We start from the raw sequence: 19,357 nt of genomic DNA, 5'->3' as shown, positions 1-19,357 counted from the left end.
AACAACCCAACAACAAATATATTCTCAACACATCTATGTATGTTTAAAAATTCTTGTGTAGTACAATAACACATAATGTATATTTAAATATCAGTGACTTGATACATGTATGTAAATATTGATACATTCCGTCCTAAAAATTAGTTGAATGAAGAGCCCAAGCAGTTCATTTGCATATAAAAGACTGATATTAAAATGAATTCCTGCATAACAAATTCAGGGAATGAGACACTATCCTATTAAAACAAGCCATATTTAGTATAGTGGTTAATGTTTTTAATGTTGGTCTAAGAATGACCAAAGTAGCTAAAGCAAACAGAGGCAGAAGTTAAGGAACACATGCAGTGGAAAAAAAATAACAAAAGAAAAGAAAAGCCCACATAGCACTTCACCGAAAATACCTTGTAAACATTGAGCAACACGAACCCACAAAAGATCCATACAGAACTTATGTACAATTTCAAATCTGACTAATTTAAAACTCGAGGTTCACTCCCCAACTGCAACAGTCGGAAAGCTGACCCCGGTTTGACCCCATTTCTTAAAGCAACAATGGAAGTCATGTGACTAACATATTTGGGCATTTTTTGGGTCATTTTTTCTTCAACTGAAACGAATCTGTATCCTCCAAAAAGTCTTATCAAATGAAATCAAAGCATGCTGTACGTTACAAATGACAATTGTGTATACTTTTTAGAAGTTCTAACGTATAAATTGTTTTGATTAAGCTAACTGAATTAGAATATGAAGCCTTCAAACCCCAGGTCAACCTCAGTTGAAATTTCTTTCTTAACTTCTGGGGAACCTATGCTGAATTTAAAATATGTGATGAGGCTTTTTATGAACTAGCTTGTGTCAAATTTGTGCCACTTAATATGCTGTAATACACAAATGTGCCACTTCGATGTGTCGAAATTTCTGACGAAGCGTTTCCTATGGTATTTTACGAGTAACGTCCCTTTGTTGACACTTTTCATGAACAAACTTCTTTATACTATTTCAAATATTTAGCACCATATGATGTTATTACCAAGTGAATGTTATTAAAATAATTAAGTATCTACCTACTAAATATATTTTTAAACAACAGATATTAAGAAAAACAATTAGGTAAACATATTTTATCATTTTCAAACCAGTTTCAGGACTAAAATAGGGCTTTACTAGCCCTTTACTATTACAGTGAATTAATATATTATTCCAAGAGTTACTTTGATATTTTAGTATACATTTTAACTGCTGTAACTAAAAAATACCAACACAGAAATAAATTTCCATTTATAAAGGTCAGGACTAGCCAAAATATGCATAAATACTGCATCTAGACAGGGTTAAAATGTTGAATTCCCCTGCAATATTTATGTATACCTGATCCTACCTTTTTCATATAAATTTAAAAGAAATAATAATCAAAGTATTCTCAATGTAAATTCTTCATAATTTGAAATTGGTTTGCTAGCTGTGCATAATTAAACTTAATTTAATAGTAAATTTTGTCTCATTGATTCCATACCTACTGTAGGTTAAGTGAATGGACCTAAATTGTAAAAATAGCCTAAACCAATGGATAATTATTTTTAAAATGGTTAATCATGTACTTGCGAATAAATAAAAGGAGAAAGATTCGATTTCCATTTTTTTTCTGCTATTTAAAAAAATATAACTAGGCATACAAGTATTCCAATGCAGTTTCAAGAGTGCTAAATGAATACTTTTTTTTTTAGAACACAAGTATAAAGTCACACAGTGCTTTGAATAAAAGTGATTAAAATGCAAGTCTGAAAGAGATTGTTTTTATTATAAATGGATGTCTCTGAGAAAATCATGCAAAATCCAAAAAAAATTATGAAAGGGGTGGTGGAGATTTCAGCTGATTTTGGGTTCCTAACAAAGTATTAAGTACATCTAATAGACCCATGGTTGAAAAATGACAATATAGAGCAAATACAGTAAATACAGGGTAATTCTATTTTGGTACCAAATTTGCTTGAAATATTGATGAAAATGGACATTTTTTTATTTTTTTTATTTAATTGCTCAAAGTATAACATGTCAAATCTTTTTGTTTTGCCTTAAAATTTAGATTTTTAACTAAAATTAAATGCAAGTTGAATCTTATTTCAACTTTCATTTTTGTTTATATTTCTATTGAAAAAAAAGTGTTTTTCTCAAATTTGAATGTAGCCTGCACTTCATAAGTCCATAAATCCTCAAAAGTCACTCAATTTGAAATAATATTTTGTCAAATGTTATGGTTCACTATAAACTAAAATTCCTCAACTGGAATTCCATTGCAAATTAATTTTAGCTTTTTGAACAAGGATAAAAAAATTGAAAAAAAAAATACCTGCAATTATCTCCCTTTGTACAACTCTCCAAATACAAGGTAGATTTAATGTTTATAATAGAAGGAGGGAAATGAACAAATGAGCAGAAGAACATTGGAGGATGGATAATTATAATGGCTGAGAAAGGAGAAAGGTGTATTTTTGATGATAACTGTGTATCAGACAACTTAGTTATTTTAAAAGAATGTAAGAAAGAAACCACAAATCATATAAGATTTTTCAAATGTGGCACAGACATTCCTATTCCAGAATCATTGTTGATTCTCAATCGTGCTGGTCTAGGCCTCAGACTGTCAAACTTTTCAAAATGCTGCTTTTTGCATATGCCAAAAACATAGACAAGAGTTTGGTCTGCAGTGGACAAGAAGAAAAAGAACATGTTGCCATCCACTCCATGACCTTTCGAAATCTTCAAGAGTGGCAAAGGGAGTTAACTTTATCCAAAGCAGAGAGATTGGGGTAAAGTTTAACTTGAATGTTTCAGTTGGTTCTGCAAGGCCGTATCTACCATTGAGGCAAGTTAGGCAATTGCCACACTAAAATTTCGACACTGAAATTTTTTTTGGTGTTTTTGTTTAGTTTATGGTAAATACGAAATATAGTCATTTGTTTTTTTCTGTCTCAACCTTAATTTCTATAACTTGACATCGCTCCTTTTAAATTATTCTTACCGGATATAAATCAGCATCTCAGTCACCGCTTGATGTTTCTCGATTACATTAACCCAGGAACATATATATTGATATATTGTTAGATATACTATTCCCAGATTAACCTAATAACCGGTAATCATCATTGATCTCTGGGTAAAAACAGGTTCTTGCAGAAAAAGGAAAAAGAGAGGCGAAAAATACCAGGGGGACATTCAAGCTCATAAGTCGAAAATAAACGCCATGGCTAAAAAAGAAAAAGACCAACAGACAAACCAATAGTACACCAAACACAACATATAAAACTAAAGACTGAGCAACACGAACCCCACCAAAAACTGGGGGTGAAAAGCGATACTGAAGTTGAGGAAGGAATAGTTTTAGTAAACTAATGGATGTCATTTGTGATCACAACAGGTGTTAAGAGTTCCAGTATTGAATATATTTTCATTAGAACTAATCCAAAAACTATAAATATACTGACAAATCAATTACTGGAGCACCGCATGGGAGCAGTCCTGTCTGAGTATTCATTTCCCAGTTTTCCCCAACTTTATTTGTTCTTAAAATTTGAAAGAACATCTCGTAATCCAATTTTTAGATTATTGAGGGACGTGTCTTTCAATTCGGGATTTCGGGATCGGACCACCTCATTATTCGATTGTCGATCTAAAATTTCTTACCACTGACTATTTCCAGAAATAATCTGAAATCATGGACCTACATGTAAACGGCGAAAACTCCAGTCCAATTTCCCCATTATCCATAAAAAAACCAAAAAAATTAATATTCCTAGAATAACATAAAACGATATAGTTATATCCAATTTCCCGTATCCATAACATTACAAGGTAGCATGTGGCAAAAAGAAAAACTAAAAATAATATTCCTAAAATAACATAAAATGACATAGGGGGTGCCCCATATCTCAGTGAATTCAGATGACAAAGTTATGATTATCCCATATTCCTGAAGGTGAAATGGCAAAGTAGATCCCAATATACCCCGTTCAAATGCTTAAAGCTGAAAATTGATATTTAGCTCCGGCGGCAATGAAACGGTTTGATTTCAAACCGTGACATCTTCAATCTATGCAACGATGTCAAGCTCTCTGGAAATGCCCAGAATGCAGGATTTTACACCATTTATCCCAGACCCCCTACCAAAATTTTTCGACTCGCTCCGGTCGGCGATCAGTTCTGCCTCACTAAAATAAAATGCCTAGTTACGGCCTTGTTCTGGTAAGATTATTTCAAAATTAATGAAGTGAAAAGCAAAATGACACCATAAAAATAGATCTAGAAATTCATATATAATATATACAGAGAAAAAACACTGTCCATTTATCTTGGGGAAAAAAGGGGGGAATTTTTTGTGGTATTGGGCTCTTTTGCCTTGTTACATATTTGCCTTGGGTCTGTTCCCGCTGAGTTCAATCGCTACTTTTATTAAAAAAATATGAACAAACTTATTAAGATATATGTACATGTATCATGTTTATATTGTTTGTGTATTTATACGACTGTTATTGTTTATAATAATAAAATATTGCTTGAATGCTATATGCCCTCAAGGGTCCCTAATTTGACGTATAAAAATATTCCTTATTCTATATGGTAAAAAATACAAATTCACGATATTCACAAAAACACATGTAAATATTAAAAATAGTATCAAGTCGTTCCGTCCCCAAGTCTTAGCAATTATTAACCTTTGCTAACATGGCTAATTGAATTACTTGTTTTCTATCATTTGCAATTCTGATTTTCCCATTTCACTTCCAAAAAATATCTTTTATTCATATTACCTAATTTGTCTGCCAGCTTTTTTGGTTGATTTGAATTCAAATATTTTATTATAAATTAGTATTAATTTCTATATGAAATCTTTTAAATTATGTCTCCATCTTATGAAAATCAAATATTCAAATAATAAATGTCTCCATCGTATGAAAATTAAATATTCAAATAAATGTCTCCATCTTATGAAAACTCAATATTTAAATAAATGTCTCCATTTAGTATGCCCCATTTATGGGCATTATGTTTTCTGGTCTGTGCGTCCATTTGTTTGTCTGTCTGTTCGTCCTCCTGTCCTGCTTCAGGTTAAAGTTTTTCGTCAAGGTAGTTTTTGATGAAGTTGAAGTTCAATCTTGAAACTTAGTACACATGTTGCCTATGATATGATCTTTCTAATTTTGACCGCAATTTCACGGTCCACTGAACATAGAAAATGATATGCAATTGGGGCATCCGTGTACTATGGACACATTCTTGTTTTTACCTCATATAAAGATATAAGAAGATGTGGTATGAGTGCCAATGAGACAACTCTACAACTCCATATATCATGTATATTGATAAGAAAAAATAGAAAGGTGGTTGCTTCCAAATTGAAGGAGTATTATACATTGTTATACATGCATGTACCATTCATTGCCTTTGTACATCACAACTTCTGTTTATATTAGCAAATTGTACTTTTCGGTTTAAATTCTGCTGCATATATCTTTTATACAGTGACCAAGATGGATACTCCCACACTGATTTAAATTCAATCCTTGTCAATTGATCAATAAATGCATCCACATTATAATGCAAGACCTATAAATGTGCATTTGTACAACAGAACAACTTTGAATTCATGACATTACAACATAATTGTTTTTTTAATTTCTTCATGAATTTCATATTCTATCCCCAAGAATCATTGATAAGAGAAATTGCTTATAAAAGCACATACATGTACATGCATATATTTTTTGATACTGCAAATTTACATGTATCCCATGTCTATTGATATTCCTAAAAAAAAAGGCAAACATTGTACTGTATAATATTCTAATTTTTATCAACAGGTATATGTAGGAGATGCATTGAAAAGCATAAAGATGAAGTACAAATTGGAACAGATATGAAAGGAGAACTAAGAGGTACATTAATGATATTAATTAAAGATGTAACAATGAATAGAGACCGCTAAATGGACAGCAAATAAGATTTTATTATCATTTGGATGAATTTTGTAACAGCCTGATAAAGAATCAATAAATAAAAAAAAAATATTAAAATTTGAATCTAGTAAAACACAAATAAACTGTGGTAAACACACATCCTTCTTAAATTCTTATTTTATTGTCAATTAAGGATCATAAATAAAAAAAAATAACTACTTATCCTCTTTTATGACAATAAGCCTGAAAAAACTGGTAAGACTGACATATTCTCCAATTTTGATGAAGAAAATTTTACATTAAAATCTGTGAATTAATTAAATTAACATTAATTGTAATTTTTATTTTAGAAATATGCTGTTTTCTAGACAATTCTACAGACAGGGATGAAGCAGGGATTGTTACAGATGAAAACTTGACTGGTATTAGAACTATTTATCAATTTTGAATAACACAATTTTTTTTAAAATAAAAGAAAGTAATCAAACATATATGCTCATAGTATCATGTGAAACTTCAGATTGATTAGTTGACAATTGCTTAACTTTACATCAGTGTATTATAAGTAGATAATAAATTTCTCCCAGCATTTTTGTTTAAATTTGCATTGAAATTTCTAAAGTGATATCTTCCATGGATTACTTAATTTTGTCAAAAATTGTCAGATAACTCCTTTAATATAGGAGTTATTGTCCTTAGATTAGAATTTTTGCAAACTTTTTTGCTTTGAGCCAAAATTATATAGTTGATAGAGATAAGCTACATGTATGTAATAACTATTGTGTCGCCATCAAATAAAAAAAAAATATTAACGGTGAAATAACATATGTGAAAATTCAAACTGTTCAATTTTATTTATATATATATTTTTTTTATAAAAACCTGCCTTCTTGTTTGTTAAGGGAATTACTAGTTGGTTTAACGAATGGGTTAAACAGGTACTATGCACGGATTAAAAAATTTTTATTTTTACGGGGCACATCATTTCAATCTTGAAGTCTGTATTAAGTTATATGATTCATCATTTACGAAATGTTTTGTTTGCAATCACGATTTGCTCCCGTTGTCGTACATGTCCACTTGTTTAAGACAAGTCATTGGTAGTATATGTACTGCATTGTTTTCCATTTGAACAAAATTTGCCATAGGTTTGGAAACAACAAAAATCCGCCATAGATTAGGAAACTACAAAACTTGCCATAGATTAGGATTGTAAAAAATCTGCCATAGATTTGGGATGTCATGACGTCATATTTGCCATAGATTAGGAATCTGCCATAGATTTGGAACCCACCATAGATTTGAGTCCTACATATATAAATAAGAAGATGTAGTGTGAGTGCCAAGAGACAAACTATTATATTGTGACCATGTGTTCCTTTACAGTTTGAACATGATTTGCTAATATTGCAATATAATTTACTTTTATTTTTTTTTACAGAACTGGTGTCTGATTGCATACATGAAGGAGGCCTAGAATTAGCAATGTCTGTGGATTCAGGTAAACAATTTTTGTCTCACCTGCATATACATATGTATTGTTAAAGCCATATTTGAAATTCTTATAAAACCCTTGTAATTTTTGCAAAGACTTGTGTAAAGAAAAATAGGTGTCAATGTTAAATGCATGAACAATTTAGAGAAAGCCAAATTTTCAATTAATTATATCTCTAGGTACATGCACCTGTTATTTTTTCTTCCTGTTATTTTGAAACACAGGTGCCAGCATTCTTATTTCAAATTTTTGAATATTTTGGGGTTCTTTATTACGGTAAATCTAATCGAGTACTTTTTATACGACCGCAAAAATGTGTGCGGTCGTATATTGGTATCACATCGTCCGAAGACACTTAGTTTTCGGACAATATCTTTAGTTTAAATAAATGGATCTCTATGAAATTTAAACACAAGGTTTGAAACTACAATAGGAAGGTTGGGATTGATTTTGGGCATTATGGTCAGTGTTCTCCCCAGGCCCTTAAAGGACCGTGATGTATAATTTTTTACCGTGGTGGTATCGTTCTTACAGCGATGTATAATTTTTTCCGTGGTGCTAAAATTTTCAGTTAAAAAATCGTAAATCGGTAAAGTTTTAAACGACTTGTTAAATCTTTTCCGTGCGGTATAAAATTCCAGGTGAAATTTGACCAGTTCAAACCAGTTCAACACAGATTGTTTACATCACGTGATCGATTTACCTTATGAGGTTAACCTTGTTGATTGGATTTAATCGATGTAATTAACACTTGTAACATGATTCTTTTATGTTTTAATTAAGAGTTCATAACTTTATGATCACAGATAACTATTTTATGGCTCCACTCACCACCCAAGCACTGACCTGTGACAAGTCGGCAAATACTTTGTACACAAACAGTCTTGACCCGATAGGTACATTTTTTGTACATCATAAAGGTGGCTCATTACATATAACTGACAATTATACATTTCTCAATTCTTATATTATAGTATTATATGTCTCTGATTAAACCATGGCCAATATTTTCTTTAATTATGACATAGTTATTGCATGATAGTCGGGTTTCAAACTGTAGTATCACATGACCCAGTTAGTTCACGTAGAATATTCAAGTTTATTTACAATTAATTGCAATCTATTCTATTTTATAAATAAAATGCATGACTGTACCTTCAAACTAGATATCTATATCCATAATTAATGAATAACAGAAGTAATCTTGCAAATTTTATCCATAAGCACATGTTAATTCTATTTATATCTACTTCCTGTCATTTAGGCGGGAAAATAGGGAGACTTAGTTGTTGACATTGAATATGGTTACTTATAAATCTATAGACCAAAGATAAATTTATAGATTTAGGAATTTTTTTTTAAATGGTTCATGACAAATAAAGATTTAGATTTCAGTGCAGTATTAAGTCTGTATCTATGTTTGATTATCACCAAAGACAAGAAAGGTTAATATTTACATGAAATCTATGGCAAAATGTTCTAAAATTTATGAAAAATTTCTTTTTATTAAAATCTAAGATAGAAACTGGTTCAAATAATGAAACAATATTTGCAATTGTTCTTGTTAATTTTATATCTTCTTATGACAGGAATCCTTTCACATACAACAACTTTCTTTCTAGAAACTAACAAGTTTTTTAAATTAAACATTTTTGTTCTCTTTTGAATGATATTTTATTTTTATTGATTTTGGATTTTATAAAAGATTTAAATACTTTAAATTCAGATGAATATTTTATTATGAATCATAATTTATTTATTTAAAAAAAATATTACAGTATACAAACTGTTTTTTGATTTACTTCTTTTTTACCAATAATTTTCTGACTCAATGTCTACATAACACAGTACCACAGTATTAAAACAAAACAAGAGACATAAAAACTACAGTAACTGGAAATATAGCTAAGCGATGCGACCCGATGCGACACAACTGATTGTATGAAATATTTCACCAAGCTGTCCACACGCGTTACCCTGGTGCTATCCAAAAATCCTGGGGAGAACACTGATGGTCCCAACAGTTTAGGAATTAAGGGCCTAAAAAGGGGTCCAAATAAGCATTTTTCTAGTTTCCCGACAATAACTTGTGTGTAAGTGTATGGATCTTTCTGAAATTGTATCACAAGGTTCCATACCAAAAAGGAAGGTTGGGATTGATTTTGGGGGTTGTGGCCCTAACCGTTTAGGAATTAGGGACCAAAAACAATACTTTTCTAATACTTTGTATAAATTGCTTATTTCTTGACCAATTTCAATGGGGTTTTATTCTTGAATTCTTGGGGTTGTTTACTAAGCTGAATAAGTTTTTGGATTTTGGGCCTTGTTTTTAAATTGATTTTAACAAAAATTGAATTCTTGGGGTTCTTTGATATGCTGAATCTAAACATGTATTTAGATTTTTTATTATGGGCCAAGTTTTCAAGTTGGTCCAAATTGGGGTCCAAAATTAAACTTTGTTTGAGTTCAACAAAAATTGAATATATGGGGTTATTTGATATATATGCTGAATCTAACCGTGTATTAAGTTTTTGGATTTTGGGCCCCGTTTTTAAGTTGGTCCACATTGAGGTCCAAAGGGTCCAAAATTAAACTTTGTTTGATTTCATAAAAAATTGAATTAATGTGGTTCTTTGATATGCAGAATCTTACCTTGTATTTAGATTTTTTATTTTTGGTCCCCTTTTCAAATTGACCTACATTAAGGTCCAAAGGGTCCAATATTAAACTTAGTTTGATTTTAACTAAATTTGAATTCTTGGGGTTCTTTGATATGCTGAATCTAAACATGTACTTAGATTTTTTGAGTTTGTGCCCAGTTTTGAAGTTGGTCCAAATCGGGGTATAAAATTAAACTTTGTTTGGGTTCAACAAAAATTGAATATATGGGGTTCTTTGATATGCTGAATCTAACCATGTATTTAGATTTTTGATTTTTGGGCCCTGTTATCAAATTGGTCTACATTGAGGTCAAAAGGGTCCAAAATTAATCTTTTTTGTTTGATTTCATTAAAAATTGAATTCTTGGGGTTCTTTGATATGCTGATTCTAACCATGTATTTAGATTTTGGATATTGGACCATAATAGGTAAATGTCCAATTTAAAGTTTTTAAGTTCTTAGACCACATTCATTCTGTGTCAGAAACCTATGCTGTGTCAAATATTTAATCACAATCCAAATTCAGAGCTGTATCAGGTTATGAAACTTATACACAATGCTTATTACTACAAAACACAAATCAAGTTAGAATTTTTGGCGTCCCTTTAACCGTTCTGCAGTAATGTCCCATCATAAATGGAAAAATTGCTGAATTTTTAGTTTCTGTTCCCTAATTTTAGTTTGCCTCCACTAAATGTTATGAAACTTATACACAATGCTTATTACCACACAACACAGATCAGGGTTGAATTTTGGTGGCATCACTTAAACCGTTATAGATTTATGCCCCTTTATAAATTTATCTAACCATTCTTGCAACAGCCCCCCATCAGTTCAGGGTTTGACTAAACAATCATCTTAAACTGGGCCCTGCATTTTATCTGTTGATGTGATACTTTTATTCTAATATTCTTTTTTTAAATGACTTTGAACACTATTATCATCCTAAGAACTTAAGTCGGCAATAGTTTTCATCACGTAAACTCTCTGTTATCCTTCAAACTAGTCATGTATTTTCTTTTTGCTATTTTCAGACCCTGATATGTTTTCATCACAAACAACAGTTGCCTCCAATTGGTCCAAAGACGAAAGATCACAGAAAGATACATTTAACTGGGCAATGGAAATGATGTCTCATGGGCAATACTCCCCTCTCAAATCACAAGCATCATTAAACCTAGAAGACCTACAGTATTCTACAAAAATGTATTATATACGTCAAGCAAGATTAGCATTTGAAATAGTATGTGAAAGCATTGCTCCATCTCAAGGTGTAGAATTGATGACTCAAGTGTATCAAAGCATGAAATTGAAGACTATTGAAACCAAACAAAAAGATGCAGTTACAGAGACAATCATATCTGCTTACAAGAAGGCAGAAGATTACACAACTAAAGTCCAGATTTTGTCTTTGATAGTAGAGAAATATTCCAAATCTGAACTTTTAACTTTTATTGAAGGGTTGACTATTTACAAAATTGATGCAGCTAGAAAATATGCTTCAACTCATGGACCAGGACAGTATGTTACTCCACCAAAGATCACACGCCTACGCCTTTCAAAACAGAAAATTCATCATTTCATTGAATTTATTTCTGCTCCATGTTATCTTCAAGTAGTTGGATTTGGATCAAGACACCTTAAATTGTCATCAGGTTTGGCTGTAAGGGTACCAAAGGTAATAAGAACAATGATTGCATCTCGCCTTATTACAGCATATAACAACTATTGCAAGGACAACTCCATACTTCCTCCATGTAGAGCAACTCAGTACGAGATCATAAAAGCTTGCGCAGCCTCTCAACTCAAATCCCTTCATGGCCTTGACAACTACATAAGTGATGGCATGGAAAGTATTGATACTTTAAAGAAAGTTGTTTCTAATCTTTGTACAAAGGGCCTGCAAACAAGTAAAGTATCAGATCTTATTCAAAGTTTAGACACCTTGAAATTACATCTGAAGAATGAATTAGGAAGTCACTTATCTGCCGAAAGTGATTGCAGTCAACATTGCATGCACTTTGCATTATCAGAAAAAGGATGTGAGCATACCCACAGCAATATATGTCAACCTTGTGATAGAATGTACCAAATCAGAGATGAAATCCAAAATGTTATAACATCAAATTTTCAAAACATCCAAATTCAAGAGAAAGAAGAACTTGAACACGACATCTTAGTTTCTACAGAAAAAATTTGGGCATGGAGGGATCATTCTATTAGAAATGTAAATCAAGATTCATCCAAAACTTGCAGTCACATGAAGTATTGATTATTGCTGATTGGGCCATGAAGTACATACCACAAACTTTCTGTGAAACTCAGAGTGAATGGTTCGGGAAGCAGGGCATCAGCTGGCACATGATTTGTGCTCTTGTTTGTAGGCCATAGCTGAGGGAGATGGAAATGATGATGATAAGAACTATGATATATACTCAATGGTACACATTGTGGAGGAGCAGAAGCAAGGGTGGCATATAGTGTCACAAATTTTCAGCAGTACATTCAAAATGCTGAAATCAATTAATCCACACCTACAACGTGCTTATATAAGATCTAATAATGCTGGATGTTACCATGCCTTGCCACTGATGGGATATCTTTGGAAGTTCCGTAATGAATTGTCAATAGATGTAAAACAGTATGATTTCAGTGAAGCACAATCTGGCAAAGATCTCTGTGACTCAAGAACAGGCACTTGTAGACTTCACATGTTGAACTACATAAATGAAGGAAATGACATAACCAATGGTAAACAGATGAAGGAAGCACTTGAAAGCCATGGCGGTATAAAAAAACACGTATATTTCAGTGGTAAATGTATCATGTGAAACACAACCTTTATTATGTGGCCCGATAAAAAATTTCCAAATTACACAGTTCAACAATTTCAAGTTTGATGATGAAGGCATGAGAGTTTACAAGGCATATGGCATTTGAGGGGAACTTGTTAAAGCAACAGACATGACCAGGATTTCCAACAAGTTAACTTTATTTGATACTAATTTGGTAAGAATTTATTAAATTCTGTAACCCTTTAAAAAAAATATGGTACCAATTAACAGATCTAGAAAAAAAAAAACCTCCAAAGAAAATAGGGCTACTTCATAAAATTCACAAACAATCATCAACTAGATTGTTCTAACTTATTCTAGACAGCCTAAAACTTAACAATGCTTGAGTTATGCCCCTTTATAAATCGAAAGATTGCAAAATTTTTAGTTTCCATTCTGTAACTTAAGTTTGCCCCAACCAAACATTATGAAACCAATACACAATAATCATTCCCACAAAACTAAGATCAAGTACAAATTTTTTGTTTTCTGTTTTTTAACTTTAGTTTGCCTCAACCAAATGTTATGAAACTTATACACAATGCTTATTACTACATAATACAGATTAAGTACGAAATTTTGTGGCGACACTTTTACAATTCTTCAGTTATGTCCCTTTATAAACATAAAAATTGCTGAATTTTTCGTTTCTGTTCTCTAAGTTTAGTTTGTCTAAACCAAATGTTATAAAACTTATACACAACCGTTCTAAAGTTATGAGTGTTTACAAATAGAAAAATTGCTGAATTTTTAGTTTCTGTTCCCTACTTAAGTTAGCCTCAACCAAATGTTATGAGACTTACAATGCTTATTACCACAAAACTCAGATCAAGTTCAAATTTGGCATCGCCACTTTTACCGTTCTTCAGTTATGTCCCTCTATAACTATATGATATGCAAGCGGGGGCATCATCTGTGCCCACATGTGGACACTATCCACATTTATTTTTTTATTTTATTTTAAAATCATCGCTGTTTATAAAGATATACATGATGTAGGGGAGGTATTTGATAAGATTCAATGAGATAACAACTAAATAAACTCATCATTGATACAAGGATTAAAATTGTAAACCCAGTAGCGCATTTCGTCTATAGAAGACTCATCAGTGACGCAGAAATAAGCATAAAAAATAAAAAGGCCTAACTAGGTCAAATAATGTCATTAATATGACTATGAGGATCCAAAATTCCAAAATGTTTTGCCAAATAAAGCTAAGGTAATCAGCACTATGTTTACTGACTACTGGCAGAACATCTGATGCAGTACGCACATTCGTGAATTAATGTCTTGTTTGGTCACTTGTTGAAAATTTTTCTAGATTTGAATTCTTAAATTAGTTATTCTATAAGAATTGAATTTTGAATTTTTTATTATTGAAAGGAACCATATCTTGCACTCAGCTAATAATTCATTGCTTATCCCCTAGATAAGTCTCATGAGGATAACCTTTTTTATAATTATTTTTTACAGACATTTGGTGATTCAAAAATACCAGAAACTAAACCAGCTTCCATCAAAACATTGAGGAATACTGCAAATTTTCCATGTTTTGATCCAAATTGCATACTGGAGTTCAAGAAAGAAGACCAATTATTTAGACACCTGTCTGTCGGTAAACATGTTTTTGATGATGAAAAGCTAGATAATATCATAGATACTTCCAAAAGGCTTTGGTCTGCCAAATGCCAAGATGTTAGATTGAATCAACCTTTGATTTCTTCTGTTGGTTTGGGACAATCGCAAGATCAAACAAAAACAAATATCAACGAACAGCATGGTTATGCTTTGAAAAAAAGAAAAAAGGCTGTGAGATTCTCTCCAAAAGTTAAGGACTATTTAACTGTTTTATTTAATGCTGGGGAAGAGTCTGGTAAAAAACCAAGTCCATACAGTTTCCAATCAAATGCGAAATGAGATTGATTCACAAGAAAACAGAGTTTTCTCACCATCAGAGTGGCTGTCTCATCAACAAATACGAAGTTTCTTTGGAAACTTGTGCATCAAAAAACAGAAAGTAGAGAAGTCCAAAAACCCATCTGTAGAGGTCGTCAAAATAGAAAACAATCAAGAAGATGATGAAGATCTTCAAAATGTGCTTAGCCATTTAATTGCAAATGAACACAATAATGTTTTATCAGAAATTGTTACTGGATTGACCGATTAGTTTTATTGATCTAATTCATAGTTATGTAAATATTTATCAGACAGTAAAGAAACAATTTATTACTACTATAAATTCCTTTTAAAACTAATGCAACAATTGGTGTCTTGTTAGATGCTAAGTCATGATTAATTAACTCAATATTAATATAAACTTTGATGTATTTTAATCTTATTCTTGCAATGTAATCAGGTTGTTTAACAAAGATTTAATATTAAAGGCTTACATCAAAGTAAAAATCATAAGGGGCAGGAACATCCAAATACACATACATGTTGGGAAAGTCCATTCTTTAAAAAATGAAGTTAGACCTACATTTCACACTTAACTGACTTCAGTTATACATTCAAGATCATTTAAAACTGCATGAAAAATTGTATATGCATGCATCTTGCATACAGTAAGTACATATTAAGTACATTGTATTTTTGTATATCAGCATCAAGGCAAAAGCTGGTCACTGTAACCTATATTTTAAATGCTTACATTTATTAAGATTAATGTCAATTGTTAAAATCTAGTCAGGAGCCAGTTATGTAGAAGTTGTTATATGATGATGTTTCTTATGTCTAATGTTTGGTTAGACCATATTTTGTCATTGTTATGCATTCACACTAACTATGTGGTATGGGTTTTGTACACTGTTGAAGGTCGTACGATGACCTTTAATTGCTTCAATCCATGTTATTTTGACTCTGTTGTAAAGTTGTCTCATTTACAATCATCATTCTAATTTTTAGTAGATGCATTTTGAATTTTGATTACAATGTTATTCAGCAGCTTACATTGGTGGTCTCTTGTATTGTTTCAGAACTTGCAATCTTGCAGTCTTTTTGATGTGTCCAGAGCAGAACACTTAATTGAAGAAAACATTCTATTTTTTTGAAGATTTTTTAAAATGCAAATTTTATTGGATTATGTCCCTTTGTACCATGAAAATTATTATGTATGGCCTCTTTTGTGATAGTTAGTTTAACATACATTGTTTAGTATAAAAATGCTTTAACAGAAGTAAAATTTAAATTTGTACAGATTGATATTTAAAAATTCATTAATTTTCTAAAGAATTAAGAAATTGTAAATTGAGACATTTTGCGAGAAGAATTATATAACTAAAACAAGAGCAAACTAATCACATATTGTAAAATGCATTATAAGCTCTGTCACTGATCACAACCAAGTGGAGATATGTTTATATTTTAAATGGACTGAGAGCTTGTAAGTTTAAAAAATATGTAATTTTAAGATTTTTAAGATTTTGAAAATGCATCTTACTGGATTATCTCCCTTTGTACCATAGAAAATTAATATTTTTCAACACTTTCTCAGGTAATAATGAACAAATTGACTAATATGATAACCAGTAAGCAAGAAAAAAGTTGCAACATGTGTTAAATTTTTTTACCTTTCAGACACTTAACTTCTGTGGTCCGATACTTTGGATTTTTCAATATGTTAAAACTTGAAAGATTTTTGAAAAACCAGACTTAAACTTGAGTTTTCTGCAAGTTGCAATGATCTCTAGTTAGAAATTAATTGATTTTACTCTTAACAGTTAAAGAGATAAGTTTACTATAGGAATTTTGAATAAAAAAATTGACCTAAAAAATGGTCTTTGCGCAGCTCCCCCTTTTTTTAGCCTAATGATCATTATTTTTTTGTGACCTAAAAATCTATTTAACTTGAAATTTTCAACTTAAGTTACCTAAATTGCATGTAATAATCTGTAAAATTCAACTCCTTATTTTATAATGCTTTATTTCATGGAAATATGAGGTTTTCCTTAATCTTAGTGCTAAAATACAAAAAAAGGGGGGGGGGCTGTCTAAATGACCAATTTAATCTATAAAATTAATTTGCAACCGAATTCCCTTTAAGATATTTTGAACCAAAGGGAATGTAATGCACTTAAAAAATTTAGGATTAATTAAAGCGTCTTTTGGGCTGTAGTGTCTGTTTTAGTGCGACTAGATGAAAAGGTCGTATTTTCAATCATTTTATGTGTTTGGCCACCCCCCTATTTTCTATATATATCATTATGTTTAATGAAACTATGTGATTTATACTTCATACACATGCTATCTGTACTATAAAAGTATTTAAACACTCAGAAGTATTATAGTCTTTATTACTATTTGAGAAATCTATGAAGTCTCTGCATTTCAGTAGAAGCATCTACATATGAATAAGAGAAATCACAAATTTCTACCGTTACCATGGTTACCATTGATGTAATGGCATCAAACTTGCCGGACTTTCATATGAAGTCAAGTTGATCATTTAAGCAAAGTTTCATCAAAATCAAACAACCTTGCATGGAGCGCCATCTGCATGGTTTTCTCATAGATGTCAATTTAAGTTCAAAGGACAAGACTTTTATGTTTCCTTTCAATGTACATGTAATATTTGCATTTATTTGTGCAGGATTCCTTCATTACAAAAAAAATATATTTATAACAATGAATGATTTTTTCCAGTCATCTCAAAATCACGGTTGTGTAAAGACAGTTTTAAAATTTCCTTACCTTATTGTTTCAGTGAGAGTCAAACATTTCACTTAAAGAGAATAATTGAAAATCCAGTCAAATTCACAGATGAACTTGCCATTGCTTTTTCAAACAAACACACTAAATGTGTGTACATTCTGTTCAAATGCATGTTGACATCGATGTGTACTACCAAAAAACTACAATGTCAAATTATGTCGGAATTTAGTTCAAACGGGGTTTCCTAAGGGGTGACAGAACGTTAGTCTTGAAATATTTTTTTTTGTAATTTGAGATGCGTATTATTTTTTGTTGGAAGATTATATATAATCTTAGTTTGTCTGTGAAAAAAGAAGAAAAGCTAACAGATAATTTCGAGCAATTTTTTAACATATTTGTTAAAGGACGGCCAATTTGGGTATTAATTTCTTTAATAATAAGACAAATCTAGGACTATTCCAAGGAAACATGCTTAAAAGATAGAAAGACATCGATTTTTGACTCCAACAGCAAGTAAGAAACAGAAAATAGAAAATTTCCCAAATTGCCGCCAATTTAATTTTTCCGCGAAATTAACGCAATTTCAGAATGGCGGGCTTTAACATCAGTCCCATTGTTGTCTTAAGAAAGTAGCAACAACGGTCGTTTCTAAGGGCTTGCTTTCCGACTGTTTAATGAAATTAAAGTAGAAAATGTAAGGAACTATATCTTTTTCTACGCATTCACAATTTGTTTTGATCCGACGTTATCGACGTCTTGACAACGCCTATTGTTGTATGACGTCAGAGGAGGGAAATAACCACGTTCATTTCACATGTGAAATTATCGGTTTTTATTTCACTGGGAAATCAATACACCTTATCGCTATTACCGCTTGACCCGAGAATCTATCCCGCTCGAACTTTTGACGTCATACAACAATCACTTTTCCATTGTGGCGTCAGATATTTTCTATTATGACGTCAAAATTTTACGGGAACTTGTGTAATGTCCAGTAATGGCGGACAAATAGCGATAAGGTGTATGTAATTCATTGCAACCAATGTAATTAAAATGTTTATCAGATTGAGATCTATCCGCCCTGAAATTTTCAGATGAATCAGACAACCTGTTGTTGGGTTGCTGTCCCTGAATTGGTAATTCTTTCAGTGCCAGGAAATATTCCGCAATTTTCCGTTTACTACCAAGCTTGTTTTTTTCTGAAGTACACAAGAATATTTTCCGTCAGTGACGATAACAATAACGTCGCGTCATAAGATTTTGCGTAAAAGGGTACGTCTTTCGGGGATTGAATGGCAATTTAGATAGACTGGCTCCCGATCGCAATATTCAGTATGTTACACATATACCAGCGTATGGCTATTAGCTAATACCTGGAACGTAGTACCGGGAACCAGGATACAATTTAGAGAAGTCTTGCTTCCGTATGCGTAGGTGTAAATTGTACTTTTTCGGTAATACTTTTATTAAAAACAATTTACAAAAATCTCCAGGGCATAGGTGGTTTTAATTTTTTATTTCTTTTTAAATTGGAAGAAATGGTTCCACAGCGCTCAAACAAATAGTGGATAGTTTCATTGGCAATCATCAACACATCTCCTTATTTTTATATAGTACTAACTGATACAAAATAAAAAAAAAACAACTTTTGGATAGCTATTGAAAACGGAAGCCTAGTTACACATTTGTCGGTATTAAGATACCAGTGCTGCGGCTTAAATGTGATTGAAAAGTTAAGAAGAAAAAGTAATAGCAAACACAAAGAG

The 19,357-nt window shown here is 31.6% G+C and overlaps 1 protein-coding gene and 2 pseudogenes across 1 annotated transcript; all 3 read left to right on the top strand.

Annotated features, from left to right (window-relative positions):
- Positions 1-2,461: 2,461 nt before the first annotated feature.
- LOC127733639 (uncharacterized) lies at positions 2,462-6,628 on the top strand (annotated as a pseudogene).
- A 248-nt stretch (positions 6,629-6,876) lies between these two features.
- On the top strand, positions 6,877-12,378 carry LOC127733638 (uncharacterized). The gene is made up of 3 exons (XM_052242956.1): positions 6,877-6,880; positions 7,393-7,452; positions 11,141-12,378. The coding sequence occupies exons 1-3, from the start codon at positions 6,877-6,879 to the stop codon at positions 12,376-12,378; spliced, it is 1,302 nt and encodes a 433-aa protein (XP_052098916.1).
- On the top strand, positions 12,355-17,268 carry LOC127735044 (uncharacterized; annotated as a pseudogene).
- The last annotated feature ends 2,089 nt before the right edge of the window (positions 17,269-19,357 follow it).

The sequence above is a fragment of the Mytilus californianus genome, unplaced genomic scaffold (assembly GCF_021869535.1).
Source record: "Mytilus californianus isolate M0D057914Y unplaced genomic scaffold, xbMytCali1.0.p SCAF_3, whole genome shotgun sequence".
Taxonomy (NCBI): domain Eukaryota; kingdom Metazoa; phylum Mollusca; class Bivalvia; order Mytilida; family Mytilidae; genus Mytilus; species Mytilus californianus.
The sequence above is the reverse complement of the archived record's forward strand: the minus strand, read 5'-3'. Positions and strand labels throughout refer to the sequence as shown.

What these genes read in the sequence shown, in the direction of transcription:
- LOC127733638 (XM_052242956.1), top strand. An exon ending in AGCAATGTCTGTGGATTCAG is followed by an intron (nt 7,453 to 11,140) that starts GTAAACAATTTT and finishes TGCTATTTTCAG; the next exon opens with ACCCTGATATGTTTTCATCA.